This window comes from Lepidochelys kempii, chromosome 5 (genome assembly GCF_965140285.1).
Source record: "Lepidochelys kempii isolate rLepKem1 chromosome 5, rLepKem1.hap1, whole genome shotgun sequence".
NCBI lineage: Eukaryota > Metazoa > Chordata > Testudines > Cheloniidae > Lepidochelys > Lepidochelys kempii.
The window spans coordinates 93,515,422-93,534,534 of NC_136384.1; the positions used below are offsets into that span (position 1 = coordinate 93,515,422).

The 19,113-nt window shown below is 40.8% G+C and overlaps 1 protein-coding gene across 3 annotated transcripts in view; it reads left to right on the top strand.

The window, feature by feature from the left end:
• LOC140911638 (transducin-like enhancer protein 1) overlaps positions 1 to 17,704 on the top strand; it is a 93,478-nt gene extending 75,774 nt beyond the window's left edge. For all 3 annotated transcript variants that reach the window (XM_073345080.2, XM_073345081.2, XM_073345082.2), the window contains 6 exons: positions 5,246 to 5,495; positions 7,280 to 7,527; positions 9,766 to 9,913; positions 10,296 to 10,446; positions 10,923 to 10,999; positions 16,562 to 17,704. In XM_073345080.2, the coding sequence (XP_073201181.1) occupies positions 5,246 to 5,495; positions 7,280 to 7,527; positions 9,766 to 9,913; positions 10,296 to 10,446; positions 10,923 to 10,999; positions 16,562 to 16,669 (982 nt within the window). In that variant the 3' untranslated portion in view covers positions 16,670 to 17,704. The remainder of the gene's footprint in view (positions 1 to 5,245; positions 5,496 to 7,279; positions 7,528 to 9,765; positions 9,914 to 10,295; positions 10,447 to 10,922; positions 11,000 to 16,561) is intronic.
• Positions 17,705 to 19,113: the final 1,409 nt, after the last annotated feature.

The following is a 19,113-nucleotide window of genomic DNA, read 5'->3' on the forward strand; positions in this document are numbered from 1 at the left end:
TCTCTGCCCCTCCTCTTCCCCAGGACTAACAAACTTTGCATATTAATTTATAAATAAACTGAAATATTAGAAAATCTGATGTTTTGAAAATATTGGGAGTCAAGCAGTAACCTTCAAAAGTAAGATTTTATTTTTTGGAAAAAAAATTAATGTGCACAAGTATGATTATTACTCTGAAAGGTGACTGAAAAAAATGGCTTCGGTGGGGGACTTCATGTTTCTTACCTCTGTCACAGCCAGAACAAATCTGGTCAATCTACAAGTAAAAAAAAGAATGTCTTCATAACTGCCAGCCCTGCAAAACCAGCATGAGATCTAAAAGTCGAGTTGTGTTTTACTTGTGTATCTTTCTGCCTGTGTATTTTCACCAGTAATAAAAATTTTGCAACTGGAACTTAAACTTCTGCTTGTGTGTGAGAGAGAGACAGAGAGCGCGCGCCAGACTATAAGCCCAACTACAGCCTCTCACAGCTGTCATGATTCTATACCTGGATTCTCTTCCTAGATCTGACCTGTTGTGTGACCTTGGGCAAGTCACTTCACTGCTCTATGCCTTTGTTTCTTCTCCCACCCTTTGTCTGCCTAGTCTATGTAGATTATAAATTCTTTGGGACAGGCATTATCTTTATTATGTGTTTGTACCTTGCACAATGAAGCTTTGATCTCTGTTGGAGCCTCTAACCACTACCGTAATACAATCCTGTGTGTTTAATGAGGCAGGAAATATGTGATCATGTAATTAAATACTTTATTGTAGTTCATTGGCAACCTCAGTTTTGGCATTTCCTAATTTTAAAGAGCTTGATTTAGTAACCTAAATAACGTTTAGGGTTTTTTCAGGCAGGAGTGGGGTTGTTTGTCATATGTTTTTAATTTAATTACTTACAAACTATCTGTTACTTGTCCATTGTACACAATTAGAAGTTTCCAGCATCCTTGTGGGTTAATCTTAGCTCTTGTGTATGAGGAGACTTGGAGGAAGAGTAAAAATTAACCAAAAAAGGAAGGGGGTAAGGAATTAATCTCTTCCTACAGAATGTAAGAAATGTATGTTTTGGTGGTGGTGTTTTAGTTTGTATGTGTTTTTATTATAGCTGGGTCTGGTAGCAGTGTCTATTATTAAGATTGCCTGACATGTCTGCTTATAAGACCCTGGTTTCAGTTGCTTCTAACTTTGCCAAACTTCAGACGTTTGGGCTGAAGTTTGCCATGCCTGATGTCTGCCTCAGGCTGAATTTAAAAAAATAAATTTCAGAAAAAACAATTCAGTCACTTCCGAGAAAGAGGGTAGGGAAAAAAAATATTGTTTTGCGCATGTTAAAAAATTCTGGTGACATTTTCAATGAAAACTCAAGGACCCCATGCTTTGGAGCAGTGACATAAAATTTGACAAGGGGTGACCTTTGTGTCAGGACTCTGTCTTTTGCCATCCCTGGGAAAATCTGCCGAAATATTGGGATTACAAGCCTTTGAAAAATCACATCCGGTCAATAAAGACTTCTTCGATATTAGCAACTAAGTTGCAGGGACTAGCTGGGCAGTGAGATTGAGACAAGGAGTTGGGGTAGGGAGACAGTGAGATTGGATGAGGAGCCTGAGGAGAAGCCTTGGACTGGAGCCCCTGTGGAAGGGAACATGGGTGTGCATGAAGACCAGGGAGACTAATCAGATTAGGAGCCAGTGGGTGAGGGGTGCTTGAACTGGCTGGATAAACAGACTGGGACTGGAAAAGGGACAGAGACTGAGGCTGGAACGGGGAGTCTGAAGGAGTTGAGACTAGGATTTGCTGGGCAAGGGCACTGGGATTGGGATGAGAAGTCTTATGAGTGCAGCCTGGGACTGGATAGGTGAGGAGACTGGGACTGGAATGAGGAGCTGTGTGGGGAAAAAACTATACGCACGGGCTGGGCGGAACAGAGCAGAAGGGGTCAGTCTTGGGGGGGGGAGGGGGGAACAGACAGACGGTGTCTGTGCCCACTTAGATCACACTCCCCTCAAGAGCCTGGAATGGAACTCAAGATTCCAATTCTTCTGCTCTCAGTAAATGTCTGTGAAACCCACTGTAGGGCTGGTCCACATAGAGGATGATAGTCTTCTATCAATTTATCCCTGAGCTCAAGTGGCACAGTGGTGTGCAGTGTGGTAGATATAAAGATTCCAAACCTGCTGATGACCCCTGGTGATGTCAGCCTGATGGAGAATTTCAGCTTTTTCAGTTTATTACTTTTAAAAACCTAGGAAATTTCACACAAGAAAGCAATGTGTAAAAGAATACTAGTAGAGTTGCAAAGTCAAAAGTTAGGAAATGCCAGAATTATGGTTGGCTGTGCAACCTTAATTTTGTTCCCATGCACATGCATTACGGGACAGTCTTTAGTTACATAATCACATAGTATTTTTATCACAGAGCCTCATTTTGTTCATCCCTTTGTTTTTGTTTCTTAGAGTAACAACGTTGGCAGTAATTATGGTATTTAGAACGGTGGGCTTTTTGAGTGAATAAAAAACTGCCCTCTAAATCAAATACTAATGGTATTTATAAATACTCATTGGATGAAAGGAGATATAACTAGTGGAGTCACCTACAAGATATTAACTGTTGAGGGCTAGTGTTCACTTTGTTCCTGTGCCCTGAAGGAGGAAATGAACAAAAAGGAAGTGCTATAAACCTGAGACAGTCAATAAAACAGAGAGAGGGCAATAGGCAATATGAGTCTGGCTATCAGCATCATGAAGATAAATAATATATTCAGTTCAATGCAGGGAATGTATCGTGACAAAACTTGAACATTTTATATTCAAATTATTTTACTAGGGGGCTTCAGAAGTTTTCCCAACATCTACTATTAACCAATGTGACAAACACTTGTGCCGTCACAGCCCCAAAAGCCATGCCCTAGACAATTTAAAAGAATACTGTGTTTATATTTTGCATTATCAATCTACTTCCCATTTAATAAGTTTTGCAGCAATATAACTTTGTCTCCTGTGCTTTTTCTTGTATCTTGTTTCCCCTTTTTGGCTTTACTCAACTTTTCCATCCTATTATATACATTGTGTTGTTTGGAGTGAGTATCCTTCCATTCTTTTTCTCTTCATGCCCTTGTATCTTTTTCTCTTTCTTTCCCAATGTTATCTTCTATTCTTTACCGCCAGTCCTACATTTTCTCTTGCGCACATCTGCCTGAAGATCTTTCTCTCCTTCACTTCTTAGCTAGTATAGCCCCCTCCTTCTGTTTTTTGCTCTCACTCTCATCCGTACTCATGCACTGTGTGCATTCACTCAAGTATGAATTCCACCACATGTGGCCAGCTATAAGAAACATCCATGCCTTAACATAAATGCAACTTGCTTCCCTCTACTCTTTTGAGAAAACAATAATAGCACGTGGGCTGCTCTACTCTCAGGCTTAATCCCTTCCTTCAAGGGAAGGAGCCAGCTGTACGATCTATTCTCTCCCCATCCCTAGTCAGCATACTCACCCCATTTGAGTGAGTTTTTCAGTCCCTGGTTCTAGCACATGATATTACAGAAAACACATATCGGAAAAATCTGAGAGTAACAGTTGTAGGATAGAATGCCAATTAAATAGTGCAATATGTAAAAGAAGTGTATGTAATACTGAATTTCATCTGATTTACACTGACTGAGAGGCTGTAGGAAGGCTGTATTTGGAATATAGGGTAGGTACTTTGATCATCCTTTTATGAAAAGGATATTTTAAGGAAAAAATAAAAGGGATAACCAGGGAGAGCACCAAACAGTGTGACTCAAACTGCCCAATTTGTATTAGTGAGCAGGTAGTTCATTCTCCTCTCCATGTTCATTCAGTTTTTGGCCTTTTTGAGACTGTCATAAATGTGGCATCAGCGTTGATGGTAGTATTGGTCTTTGTGATGTGAATCAGACATGTATTAAAAACATTAGGATAAAATTAGGGATCTCACCGAGGCAATAAAATGTGTTAAGTTAGTGAAAAGGTTTTGTCCTATAATGGTATTTGAGCCATAAAAGAAATACTCAAAACACTAGGTCCTATCTACTATTAGTGGAGTATTCTGAAAGTAATACATGTGGAGCATCTGCCTATCTACATTTTTTTTCAAGGAATATGTATCTTTATTCAGCTACCATTCTCCACATCCCAGCCCATCAGTTTCAGTTCACTCGTACTCAGACGCTGGCAGGAATGCAAATATCAAAAGCTGTACAAATAATCAGAAATGCCTCCATTTGTTCATAGAATCATAGGATTGGAAGGGACCTCCAGAGGCTATCTAGTCCAATCCCCTGCATTCATGGCAGGACTAAGTGTTATCTAGACCATCCCTGATAGGTGTTTGTCTAATCTGCTCTTAAAAATCTCGAATGATGGAGATTCCACAACCCCTTAGGCAATTGATTCCAATACTTAACCACCCTGACAGTTAGGAAGTTTTTCCTAATGTCCAACCTAATCCTCCCTTGCTTCAATTTAAGCCTATTGCTTCTTGTCCTATCCTCGGAGGTCAAGAAAAACAATTCTTTTCCCTCCTCCTTGTAACAGCCTTTTATGTTCTTGAAAACTCTTATGTCCCCTCTGTCTTCTCTTTTCCAAACTAAACAAACCCAATTTTTTCAATCTTCTCTCATAGGTCATGTGTTCTGGACCTTTAATCATTTTTGTTGCTCTTCTCTGGACTTTCTCCAGTTTGTTCACATCTTTCTTGAAACATGGACACAATACTCCAGTTGAGGCCTAATCAGAGGGGAGTAGAGCAGAAGAATTACTTCTCGCATCTTGCTTACAACACTCCTGCTAATACTCCCAGAATGATGTTCGCTTTTTGTGTAACAGTGTTACACTGTTGACTCACATTTAGTTCATATTTGCAGTCTAGGTGTTTGGTTAAATTCCCTGAGGCTAAAAGGTGATTAGGAAGTTGCTATGACCTCATGTATATAGACTTTTTTTAAGGGGACTTGTTAATCGTACCACTTAATGCACTTTTATTTTTTGCTCTAGTTACTTCTCATGCAAGAGGAGATAGAACTGTCTGCTTTGAGTGGTCTCATCCCATCCCAAATTTTCTGTGCCTATAGCATTTGGCATTGCAGCTTACATTGATTATAATGTGAAAAATAAAATTAGCCAAGCAAAGAATCTGCTAAAGGTTGCTCTTATTTCTCACAACTCAGCAATGTAATGGTTGACCTAATTCTCTTTCTGTCTCTTTCTCTCCTCTTCCCTCTTTCCCAAAAAAGAGCATACTCCTTTCATGTTACTGCAGATGGTCAGATGCAGCCTGTACCTTTTCCTCCTGATGCCCTCATTGGACCAGGAATCCCTCGCCATGCTCGTCAGATCAATACTCTGAATCATGGGGAAGTAGTGTGTGCAGTTACCATCAGCAACCCCACAAGACACGTGTACACTGGGGGAAAGGGATGTGTCAAAGTCTGGGATATTAGCCAACCTGGCAACAAGAGCCCTGTCTCTCAGCTGGACTGCCTGGTAAGCAAACAGGAACTTGTGCACAAGGGTAACTTCTCCTTGGAGATTCAATAAGGAAATAGCTCTCCAGGCCTGGATTTTATTCATATTATAAGGAAATATCAGGCAGTTCTGTTTCCTGCTTTAGGTATGTAACTATTTTTTAAAATAAAATGGTGGCAGTGGTAAGAGAAGAATCGTAGTTTATTCATCACAAATATGATCGGTAATAATCATATACTGCACTAGACAGATGACTTTTAAATGTAAATTGTCCCCCATTCTCCCTCTTACAGATAATGGGGGTTTCCCCATTAGATGAGATGAAAGTGACAGAAAGAGAATGCAGTCAGGCTTGCTCCGTGATGCCTAGAACATTCCATAAGTATTTCTCTTTTGCTACGGTTCACTTAAATAGAAGGTAGTTACAGTGTGCCTGATTATAGTACGGGGAGTGGTCTTAAACTTAATATGTATTTGCTCTTGTTCTGAACATAAACGTACATTTGTTGAGAGCTGACAATGAGTTCAGTGCTGTATACATCATGGAGCAGGCAGGGTCTGCCTGCTCAACTAGCTCAGAAAGCTTCATACACCATACTCTGCTCCACAACCAATAAAACCAGCTGAAAAAGTTTGGAAAGAAAGGCAACCAGTAAAATGTGAACTGTGAAGGCAAGTGCTCTACTAAGGGTATAAGCTATAAATCCCCACAGTATCTATTTAAAACAGTTTGCTCTCAGTATTCAGTGGTGTTGGTATGAGCCAAGGTACAAAGTCTGGCTTTGTTACTACTACTATCCCAGTGCTAGCCATCAAATATCATTGCTGAATATATAGGATGTGCTTTGTGGAGGATGCAGTCCTGGAAGCAGTATTCATAGCTATCTACATGTAGGTTATGTAGTCTTATTGCTGAATATAATAAGGCAGGCAAGGATATAATATGGCTACTGCAAAAAAATGATTGTTCTGCTGTTGTAAGGAAAGTGGAACGCAAAACAAATAGTAATATTGCTTTCTTGAATGTTTTGAGTTATAGGCTTTATTCTTTTGGCTGCTGCACAGCGCTCATCGCAGTAATTTTGCTATTTAAAATGGGGAAGTCATGACAGCCAATAATTTATGGAGTAAAACTTGTAATGGCTGAAGCCTGGACTGTTTCCCCTTAGTACTTTTTAGTCAGCAGCATTATCACAAGTGTGAAACCAGTTATGTGGTAAGAGCCCCACTGACAAACGAAGACCCAGTCTCAGTCCCAAGAAACAGGTTAAAAGCAGTCAGGACATAAAAGGTGCAGCGTTTGTAGCTGTAAATGGTAAGCACAAAATAGTGTTTAAGGAAAAAAACTCAAAGGTGGCATTGGTTTTACAAACTGCTTTTCATAGATGGTTTCTTCACACTGCCAAAGTAAGAGGTCATTTGCTCTTTTGAAAATATTCCTGCAGTGTTGGCAGTCGTAGCAGAAGGAGTGCACTTGTACAGCAGGCAAGCTCTTGGCTCTGTTAGCTTGGCTCTGTCAGTTAGTAATGAGATGTAAGAATTGCTACCCATCAGATTCAAAACAAAGTAGGCTTCCGTACTTGCAATATGAAAACTGTAGCTCAATTTCTACAGCTGTACTCTCTGCTCAGTGGTGAAAGGTAGGAGATGGAAGCCATTTAGAAACTGCTGGTGAATTTTGTGTACTTTGGCACCAGGAAAATACAACCTAGTGTTTAAAACTTGGATGCACCATGGATCATGTCATTGGTTATTATCAGTAGGCATTTATTAATGTAACTGAGGTGGCTTGTATTGTACAGAACAGAGATAACTACATCCGCTCCTGTAAATTGCTGCCTGATGGATGCACCCTCATAGTTGGTGGGGAAGCCAGCACATTATCTATATGGGACCTGGCAGCACCAACTCCTCGTATAAAAGCAGAGCTGACATCTTCTGCTCCAGCCTGCTACGCTCTGGCTATCAGCCCCGATTCCAAGGTCTGCTTTTCCTGCTGTAGTGATGGGAATATTGCAGTGTGGGATCTGCACAATCAGACATTGGTCAGGTGAGTTATTCTTTCTTTACAAAAGGATTTTTACTGAATATTCATTGTTCCTACATAATGTATTTCATGACAAAAGTGTTAAACGTAGGTAGTTCCTGTATCTAGAGAACAGATTGAATCCTTGTTTAGTGATGATCTCAGCCTAGTCCTGGAAGACATTCTCCCAGCTCATAAAGGGCCTGATCCAAAGCCCACTGAAGTCAATATAAAACTTCTCATGGACTTCAGTGAATTTTGGATCAGCCCCAAATCACTGCAGACCGTGGCATATATATCACTTTAATCTTCATGGTTGATGAAGGGTGAATGCAAACTTTGGGGTAGTATTGAGGTATGTTTCTTTGGCTTGTTTTGACCCTTATTACATAAGTACCTGCTTATGGTAACAAAATTGGACTATCCAAAAGTGATTTAGAAGAGTGTGGATTCTGCCAACTGTATCAATAAGGCATGAAATACCAATAGTCCATTGTGCTTGAGAAATGGGTGTTGACAAGGCATTATACTTTTGACCATGTGTTACTGGAACACAACAGCAAAGATGAAGGAGATTTTTTTTAACATACAGTGGATTATACTGGCATTGGGATGCACCTAAAGTGTTAAACGAGGCTTGGAGCAGCTCTTAAATTTTGTTTAATTTAACCATAGTATAAATAGTGTTAAATTAAAGTTGAAACAATTTCATGTATTCTGTTTTTTTCTGCCATTCCTCCCCAGTTTTCTCCCCTCACATTTTTAAGATACTATTTTTGACAGTTGGTCTGTTTTTTTGGAGGCTAATAAGTAATACTCTTTGCACCAATCTCTGATTCTTTTAGGATTGGTTGGCAGGGAGTATGATTAACTTAATGCCCAGATAAGTCATTTCCTCAACTGACTTCCTTTTAAGACTTCAAGACAAAACAGTGACTGTGCTAGAGGCAGAATCCATTTCTAAATGTGAGCGCCCTGCATGGTAATGTTATCCCTTTCTGCCATTATGCAGAGGCTGGATTTGGAATTGCCTGGGATAGCTTATAGTATAATAATGCTGTGGTCCACTGAAAAGCTAAGTTTTGGTCCATTGCTACTAAATTTGTAGAGATCCATGGTACTGTAAGGAAATGGAGCCTAAATTAGGAATGGCCCTGATTCTCTGTAAGTGTTGATTACACACTCTGGGCCTATTTAAAGGTCTCCGAGTGGGCACCAAAAAAACATGATTTTGGCATGTCCTAAGATGTGGATGTAAGAGCTTCTGTGTACGCTCTTCCTACGTATTTAAATTATGTCTGTGTACAAATAAAATCTTTCTAAATTTTATGACACTCTCATGAATGACCAGGACTAGCTGCCATAGTGCTGTGATGCACTTCTTACCTCTGTATGTTTGCTTCTAATCTTCCATTGCCTGCTACTTTTACTAACTGATAACTCCTTGTGTTTTCAGATCAGTGACTCAAAACCAAACATGCCACATGACCTTTATTGTGGCAGTTGTAATTTATGATTTATAGTTGACTCCCAAAGTCTTTTCTCCCCACCACTCCTTCCACCTTTGACACTAAGGCATAGGACTTCCCCAAAGCCAATCACCAGTGAAAAATGCAAGCATCTCAGAGGATGTTGGTCTGTGGATCAAGGACAACTTGAGTTGACCCTTTGATGCTGAGAGCTGGGAGTTCCTAAGGCAAAGCTTTAAAACAAAATATGCTCTTTAGTGTCAATGGGATCTCATGATCGACTACCACTGAGGGCATAATTTTGCTGATTCAGTCATGGTGGCAGTGTTTGTTTTTAGTTTTCTGGATTCCTTCCTACTAATATTTATGTAACCAAATCTGCTAGGTATTTATCTTCTTGATTCACAGATAAATAAAAACGCAGAAATAACTAGTTTGTACCCTGGATAGTCTGTTCTTTTAATCTTGGTGTTTCATTCATTTTTTCCAGGTGTGATGGCTAACGTACTTGTACTTTGGGTTTTAAATAGCTTTCCTTCCTCCCAAAATCTGATAGGAAATATTTGACTGCTTTTGTTCAGCTAGCTGTACTACAGATCATTTCCCTAACACCTGCAAAGTGGTTTTTGTAATGTGTGCATTTCATGTCCAGCCAGGGGGAGGGGCTGGCTCTTGCACATCAGCAGACTCAGAAGAGATGACACACACAAACGGAATCCAAAACTAACAACACAACAGTGTTTACCTTGAACTCTGGCAGGAAATCATTATTCAATCCGGTTTGTTTTATCAGGCAATTCCAGGGCCACACAGATGGAGCCAGCTGTATTGACATTTCTAATGATGGTACCAAGCTCTGGACGGGAGGTTTGGACAACACTGTCAGATCCTGGGACTTGAGAGAAGGTAGACAGCTACAACAGCATGACTTCACATCACAGGTGACTAGTTTTTCCTATAATTTTTTTTTTAAATTTGCCAGTTTATTTAGGATGATACTCAAGAACTAAACCCAGTGCAAGTGTGAAATTTTATATTGCTGTTAGACGACAAAACATGCATTATGTTTTGGAATTCCTATAGATTATTGGCTCACAAAAATGCAACGATAGCCTAACTGACATCTCACTTCCCGCTCTCCCCTAAAGCATAGTTTGAATTACATGAATAGATAACTAAATATTCCCATTCTCTTATTGGAATTGGAACTGTATTCTTGCTGGTGAACAGTTTGGATTTGGTTTTAGTCTCTTTCCTCCACTGTGATATTTCATTCATTAACATTGCAAAAAGATAAACATTTTCCTCATTTAATTTCTCCAGATCTTTTCCCTTGGATATTGCCCTACTGGTGAATGGCTAGCTGTGGGGATGGAGAGCAGCAATGTGGAAGTACTACATGTAAATAAACCAGACAAGTATCAACTACATCTGCATGAGAGCTGCGTGTTGTCACTTAAGTTTGCTTATTGTGGTAAGTTGGCCTGAACATGGCACTGGAAGCCAGGTGTTCCTGTGTTCTAATCCCTGCTCTGCCAGTTACTTTATGATTTGGGGAAGTCACTTCACCTTTCTGCCTCTTATTCGCCATCTGTAAAATGATGCCCATCTACCTTCCTCCCATGGCTGTTGAGAATTAGTTAATGTTTGTAAAGTGCTTTCTTCTTACCAAGTTGTTATTTTTTTAAAAAGTATTATTATTACAAGCAGCAACAGCATTCCTCTGAGATGGGTTTCATATCCGCCCCCCCATCTCCCCCCCACACAGATGTAAGCAAAAACCATGTTGATTAGTACCAAGAGCTCTGAATAGTGCTAATCAGGCAGCTAATAACCCCTGAGGTTAATATGCCTATTGAGTTAAACTTCATAAATGTGAGTTGAAAATGTAAAATCTGTCAGTTGTTGGATTTTTTTTTTATGTTATCATTGCCTTTGTTACATTTCTAGGTAAATGGTTTGTGAGTACTGGAAAAGATAACCTTCTTAATGCCTGGCGGACCCCCTATGGAGCCAGTATATTCCAGGTAAGAGTAATAGCCCCCTGCCCCTTTAATTTCTTCACAAAACAAAAAGTGTTGGAGGGACGGTGAAGAAAGGATTTTTTATTTTAATGTTTTATTTTTCTTTCAGTGATTGCTCATGTCCATTCCACTTCAGGAGTGTCTGCACCCAATGCACCAAAGTTGGAAATTTCCCCCCTAAAAGTACCCACTGGGGTGGCATATGTGCCCTCAGTCCCCTCATGACACTGCCCAAGTTCCTTCTGACCTCCTGGGATCAGTAGTCAGAGCACATGGGCATGCTGCTTCAAGTTTCTACCTTTACACGGAAATTATCTTCCTTTATGTAAATAGTGAAGTGATATTCATTGGTGTTAGATTACTGTAGGTTTTATTGGTTGTTTTTCTTGAAGCATTGGTTCCCTCTTATTTGTAGGTTACTGACATCCAGTACTGAGGTATACGTTGGTCTCTGGGTTTTAAGTCTTGTGCTGGCACCAAGAAATCTATGCCAGTGAATGATCCTCATTTCACCTGCCTGAAGTGCCTCATTCTGGGTCACATTCAAAATCCCTGCCAGATTTGCAGAGACTTCAAACCCCAGAGGAAAAAGGACAGATAGGTGAGATTGTGCCATATCCTCCTGGAGGCCGCTCTGCATCCACCTTCTGTACCTTCCTGTCAAGGAGGGCATCAAGTACTTCGGCATTGGTGAGGACTGTCCCTTGGGACACTGCTTCTGAAGGTTGGCACCAATCCCCTTTTCTAGTGGCAAGAAAGAAGCATGGAAGATCAGATCATTTATCAGAGGAGCCGAATCTTGGATCTGTTAAAAGATCAAGGTCCCTGGGATCATCCATCAGTAAACAATCTGGAGGACAGAATAGGGTATCCTCTGGGAAGAGAGGCTCCTTGTTACCAACCTCTTCTCATCAAGGGTTATCAACTCCAGCACCCATGCCTCTGCCATTGAGAAGGACCCCTGCTACAGTGCTGACTCCTTCAGTACCACAATAATAGCACCAGGAAAATCTCTTGGTATTGATGACACTGGAGACCTATGTGGCAGCACAGGATCTACTCTGTCTCATGGTGCCAGATTCTCTGATGGTCCAGGAGACAAGCTATCTGGTACCAGTGAGAGGCCCTGTCTGTGGACCTACCTCAAAGACAAATTCAGCCCTCTGTACTGTTTGGGGCTAGCTCTTTGGAGTGTCCAGCACTTTCTCATTCAGTTCCATCCAGAGGTAAACAGCATGCTGTTCCCAGTTCCAATATCTCTGGAGAGACACCCCCAGGCTCTGGCACTGCTTGGCACATTACCACCATAGTCCTACAAATCAGGGTCCTCCTTGATTGTGAGGTAGGCTCCTATGCCCCTTGCTCCTGGGTTAGCTGACAACGCTCCCCTTCACCTTCATTGCAGGAATTCCGTTCCTCGTACCGATCACATGTGCAGAGACATGGATCCTTGGAGTAGTTGTGTCTGGGGTCCTATGCCATATCTATGCCTTACTGGAACCTGTGGGGTATGCCTCCCACTTCCAGATCCTCCTTGGTTTCCTAGCTTTATAGATCCCCTAGCAGATGATAATCACAAGGTCCATACCAAGAAGACTCTCAATACCAGCTTCATACTTCCAAACATGGATCCACTGCACCACAGGAGGATTAGCCTCAGCCTCCTCTGTATTTTCCCTCATCTCATCTGATGAGTCTGTAGTCCCCCAGGATTCCTCACCTGTAGGGGATGACGTCAGGGCTTATAGAGAACTTTTAAAAGAGAGGAGCTACCTCTTTTGATATTCCTGCTGAAGTGATTCCAGGAGAGTTTCCCATAGGCTTTTGGGTTCAGCATTATGGATTCAGCAGGGCTTTCCAGAGTGGCTCTGCCCATCAGCAACATCTACAAAATCCTTGTGGGAAATGCTATCCTCTGCCTTTGACAGCTAAGAGAACTGACAGAGGGTGCCATGTCCCTTCTCAAGGCTATGAACGTTTTTATACCCATCCTTTGCCAGGTTCCTTACTTATCTTGGAGGTGAATGAGAGTGTGTCAGGGTTGACCATCTTCTACACCAAAGGAAAAAGACATGAAGAATTGGACATTTTTGATAGGAAAATTTATTCTACATCTGGGCTACAATTTCATATCTTTAGCCAACAAACCTTATTGGCCAGATACAACTTCTCCCTCTGTGACAATATTCTGTAGTTCTCAGACGAGTTGTGAGATGCTGCTCGACAGGAATTCCAAACCCTGTTTGATGAGGGCAGGCTGGTGGCTCTGACCTCTCTGCAAACATCCTTAGATGGGGTAGATTGAGCAGCCAACACAACGGGATCTACAGTATCTATGCACAGATGTTCATGGCTTCAGTCTTCAGGTCCCCTGCAAAAAGTCCATCAGATGACCCAGGGTCTCCCCTTGAAAGGTCCTACCCTCTTCTCTCAGAAGATGGATGAGACGGTCCACAGCCTCGAGGGCCACATTGACATTGTTGGGAATTTACATGCCTTTCTTTAAAAGAAAGCAGTCTGCTCTCAGTCTCTTTAGAGATCTCTGTTTTCCCCACCTATGCAGCCTGAACATTCTAGAAAATGAGGGGAAAAACCACAGGATAAGACCACCTCCTCCTCAGATTTCTACTTCAGTGGGTTCTTTGAGACAGTAGGGAAATCCCCAGCAGTCTGTTAGATTGTCTTGTTGGGGACGGAGTACTGGATTGTGATGTGCCAGTTTCTCCCTCCCATATTTTTTCTAACTTGTTTTCCTGGTCCCTATATCCTTGGTCCCATATTACCACAGATCAGTGGGTCCTAGGTACTGTGAAACAGTATCTTGCTGTTTATTTCCACTCCCCCCCACGCAAATTCCTTCCCCACCTCTCTTCAGAGAACACTCTCACAAGTATGTTGTCCTCTGACAAGTGCAGTCTCATCTCCATTTGAGAGCTATAGAAGAGGCTCTCCTCATTATAGAGGTTTCTAGACACATTATTTCCTGATTCCAGAGGCAAAAGGAGGTCTCAGACCCATCCTGGACTTGTAAAAATTTTAAAGAAAGTAAAATAATGCATGATAACCATAGCCTCCATCATCCCCCTCTGTGTATCCAGGCGACTGGTGTGCTGCCCTCGACTTGAAGAATGCACATTTTCATGTGGCTGCACCTCAAAACTACAGGAGATTCCTAAGATTTCTGGTTAACAAGACCCATTATCAGTTTGCAATCCTACCCTTCTGCCTGTCTGTTGCCCTACGTCTGTGTATTTATAAAATGCATGGCAGGGGTAGCTGCATTCTTAAGGACAGCAGGAGTTCCAAGTCTTTCCTAACCTGGATGACTGGCTGGTACGGGATCGATCCAAGCTAGAGGTGGAAGTTAGATCCAGGATCCAATCCCTCTTCAGTATTCTGGTTATGTTGAACAATCAGGACAAGTCAATCTTCTTCCCAGTTCAGAGAATACAATGTATAGAACAATCCTGAATGCTCCAGTAGCCAGGGTGTTCCTGCCTTTAGCCTCGTTCTGCTTTGAACAGGGGGTTGGACTAGATGACCTCCTGAGGTCCCTTACATCCCTGATATTCTATGATTCTAAGTCCTCATGGACAAAACTGCAGCGATGTTCTACATGAACAGACAGAGAAGGGCCAGGTCAGACAATCTCTGTCAAGAGGTGATACATCTTTGGGAGTTTTGCAATTCATTTCAAAGCCTGTCACCTTCCTGGTGTTCAGAGCGACTTGGAAGATTGCCTGAGCAGTTTGTCCAGCATAGATCATGAGTGGTCTTGTCAGGTCGGAGCTTGTGAGGTTCATTTTTCAAACCAGGTCTCTCACATAGACCTCTTAACTACTCATGAAGTGTCAGCTCTTTTGTTCACAGTCAGGGATTGCTGACAGATGCGTTCCTGCTTTCTTGGAAAGACAAACTGCCTTCCCTCCTATTCTGCTACTTCCCAAGCCCAAGAAGAGTCATGTTTGTATGGTCCACATAGCACCAACTTGGCCGCGCCAGCATTAGTTCTCCAGTCTGCTGAGCCTCTCTTCCAGGTTTCCTTTGATGCTATCTACAGAACCCAGCTTGATTTCCCAGGACCACAGTTGCCTGCTACATCCCAACATGGCCATTTTCCATCTTACTGCCTGGATGCTCCATGCTTAACATTTTTAGAGGTGGAGTGTTCGGAGAATATGCAAATGTTCTCATGAATAGCAGGAAGCCATTTACTAGATACACTTCCCTGTTGAAGGTGAAACAGTTCTTCTGATCAAAGCTGAAAGGTGTTTTTGCAGTCATGGCCATTATCCAACGTGTTTTGGACTGTTTGTTCCATCTGAACAAAAAGGCCTATTGATTACTTACATCAGAGTTTATCTGACAGCTGCTTCCATTCTCCACCCACCAATTGCAGGCCACTCAAGAGTTTTCTAATCCTATAACAGTCAGATTCTTAAAAGGTCTGGACAGGCTATATCCCCATGTCATGGATCCCATTCCTCCCTAAGACCGAAATCTAGTGATAACAAGGTTGATGGGTCTTCCCTTTGGACCAATGGCTACCTGCTCCTTACCACATCTCTCTATGAAAGCAGTGGTTTTAGTAGCTATTACCTCCATGAGAAGGATGGTGGAGTTATGAGTTTTGGTAGCTGACCCTCCTCACTCAGTTTTTTTATGAGGACAAGGTATACTTGTGCCCACATCTGAAATTCCTGACTAAAGTATTGGAATTCCACCTCAGTCAGGCCATATACTTACTGACTTTCTTTCCTAAGCCCCGTTCTCATAAGGATGAGGAGAAGTTCCATACCTTGGATGTTAGAAGAGAATTTGAACAGAATTAGGTTTTGTAGATCATTGTCCCAGCTGTTTGTGTCAGTTACAGTAAAAATGAAAGGACTTCCAGTCTCAACTCAGAGGATTTCATCTTGCATACATCTGTGCTATGGTGTTGCCTATGTACCCCCTCCAAAAAAAGGACGGTAGCATGCTCTACAAGATCTCTGGCAGCTTCAGCAGCTTTTTTGGCTCATGTACCTATAATAGACATTTGTAGAGCAACTTGGTCATCAGTGTATCTTACTATTCATGAGGCTATATCTCAGCATTCCAAAGATGATGCCACTTTTGGACAAGTAGTTCTTCAGTCCTTGTTCAGGTAGACTCCAAAACCCACCTTTGGATTGTACTTCTTGTGCGTCACCTGAAGTGGAATGGACATGTGCAATCGCTTGAAGAATTAAAAATGGTTACTAACTTGTTCGGTAACTGTTGTTCTTTGAGACATGTTGCTCATGTCCATTCCGTGATGCACCCTCCATCCCCTCTATATTGGAGTCTGTCTGGTTAGAAGGAAATGAGGGTCTGGGGTGGCTCTGTTCTTTATACCATCATGCAGCAGCGTGAGGTGGCTGATGGTGCATTCACCTCCCCGAAGGGTACTGCTAAAGGAAAAACCTCTGGTTCACTGGGCACACACAGACCTGAAGTGGATGGACATATGCAATACGCCTCAAAGAACAGTAGTTACTGAACAAATTAGTAACAAATTTTTATGTTGTTTTTTTCCCCATCTAGTCCAAAGAGTCCTCATCTGTGCTTAGTTGTGACATCTCTGTGGATGATAAATACATAGTCACTGGCTCTGGAGACAAGAAAGCTACAGTCTATGAAGTCATCTACTGAAAAATGTGATGGGGACATAACTTATAGAGTTGAACTGGGCCAAATGTTCTTAATTTGTAGAAGTAGAGAGGTTTTGCCTTTTTAAAAAAGGAACAAAATATCCATTTTCAGACCTTGTAATGAAACAACTCCAAGTATACAAAATAAAATAAAAGGCAACATCCAGCAACTAGGTATCAGCTACCTGGACCAAATGAAACACAGAGGCAAGATGGACAGATGTAACCTAGGTTTGGGGGATTTGAAAAAAACTGAGTCTGCTGATGAATGTTGAAGCCTTTTATTTTTCTTTCTTTCTTTCTTTGTGACCTCATGCAGATCTTTCTCATTGCCTGAATATGTGGGATTACTTTTCTTTTCCTTGCGGTTCAACTTGCATTCTGTCCTGTGTAGAGCGGTGGTGTCTCAGATGAACTTGTTTTCAGGTTTTGCATCTTGTGATATGTTTTTGTATTTTTGTTGAAGGTCAAACATTTGTATAAATTGTAAATATATTTGGTTTATTACAGTAAAGGCTTTAGTACCAACAGTCTTTTTTGCTCTCACTTATTAAGTGATCTATTTAAAGACTTTTTGGCGATATAAATACCTTTTATAGGAAAATGCAAAAACTATGTCCTATGCTTTATTTACTAACCATCAAGTTCATTATCATACCTGAAAAATAGTAGTTTCACAGACCCGTTTATAAAATTCAGTAGGAACTGTTTTATGCTACAGAAAACTGAAAATAATTTTTTTTTGTAACTGATCAATTAGTGCCAATATAAAAATTGAAGAACAATTCATAAAGATGTGCATTTAACTCTAATTTTTCTCAGATGTCCAATATGTATTTGATTTGGCAGATGTAATATACATATGTGTGCCTAATTATAACCCATTGAGCTCTCTCCAAAACGCATACAGTAAGAGGTGACTTTTCTCACACACCTAATTAATCAAGTTCACTCAGAACTACATTTTAAATTAATACATCAAATCTCTCGTGTATTAAATGGAGATTAAAGTGAATAAACATTATTGGACAAATTATACCACTTCAGATTCTAGTTTCTCTTTGAGGAAGTGATGTGGCCTGGCAACTTATGGTCATTCTGTATGTCTAAGGCTGTGTGAAATCTTAGTGAGGGCTCCCTGAGTTAAATTGGATCGTATCCCTGCCATTGACTGTGCCACTGTTATTGTAGTTTTGAAGAACTCTGCTTTGATGCCAATTACCAAGGCTAGAAGCCCCCAAATTATCTGACTTGGCATCATGTGCTTTAAAGATAGAGCTGGGAAGAGAGTTTGTGAGGACTACTGCTGATGCACTTAAATTGTGTATATTTTGGAAAACTGCATCTGTTGTTTGGTTATGATAGACAAAATCCTATTAATTAGGACTAATGTTTGCATGATAAACTCAGCTACTATGCTAAGGAGAGTCACATATGTACCTTGGTCATAGATAATAAGCTGAATAACAGCATGTTATATATGGAGAGTACAGAGGAACAGGAGGGAAGTCTTTGAACTGATGCTTCAGGTTATATAAATGGCAAACTAAGGTTTATTGGCAAAGAACGGATTTTCTTCCTGATGTTTCATAAGTGGCCCACATCTCTGCTCTTACAAAAAAAGACAAGTTACCAGGAAGACAAGGCTGTGGTTGAGAGATTCATTAGCTGGCTGCAGTGTGTCCCATGTGGGAGAAAATTTCCTCTCTGGTTTCCAATGCCTGCCGAGACATTAGTTTTCTTTTCAATTTATGTGACCATTCTACTGAAACCATTTCATAGCACTATGGAATTGTAATAGCCGTAATATAGAACTTTGCATTTCAAATGTAAAATGTTAACCATTCTTGATAGTCTAGTTTTGTTGCCGTTTAAAATTGATGCTTTATCTATACAAATCCATACATGTGCCTAGTGCTGTGCATCTGTATGACAATGATAGACCGACCAGATGTGGTTAAAATTTTTCATTCTCTTTTGGTACATTGTTAGGTGTGAGGCTGAAACACTCTGGTTTTCACCATCCAGAAGCATGGTTGATATAACTGCACAATCGATTTTTTTTAAAATGTTAAACCATTTTTAAAAAGAAGAGTTTAAAAAAAAAATGTACAAGCTTACTCCAAGTTACTCTTTTAAAAATGTCCCTACTATTCAAAAATGTTAGTTATTGGGAGCCTACTGTCTGTATTGCACTTTGCTAACCAGTAATTGTAGATCCCAAAAGAGACTAATGCTAGATGGAAAAATAGGGCTAAAGTTTTTAATATGTTAACTTTATTAAAGTTTCCTTTTATATTTTTTATTTCATGCGTATTTTCAAGGAAATGGCACTAGAATGCTTTGCTTTTGATAGTCTGGGATGCTCCTTGTAATCTTTGCAAATGCCAGTTTGCATTAAAAAAACCAAGAGGGATAGAAAAACATAATTACACCTAAAATGTC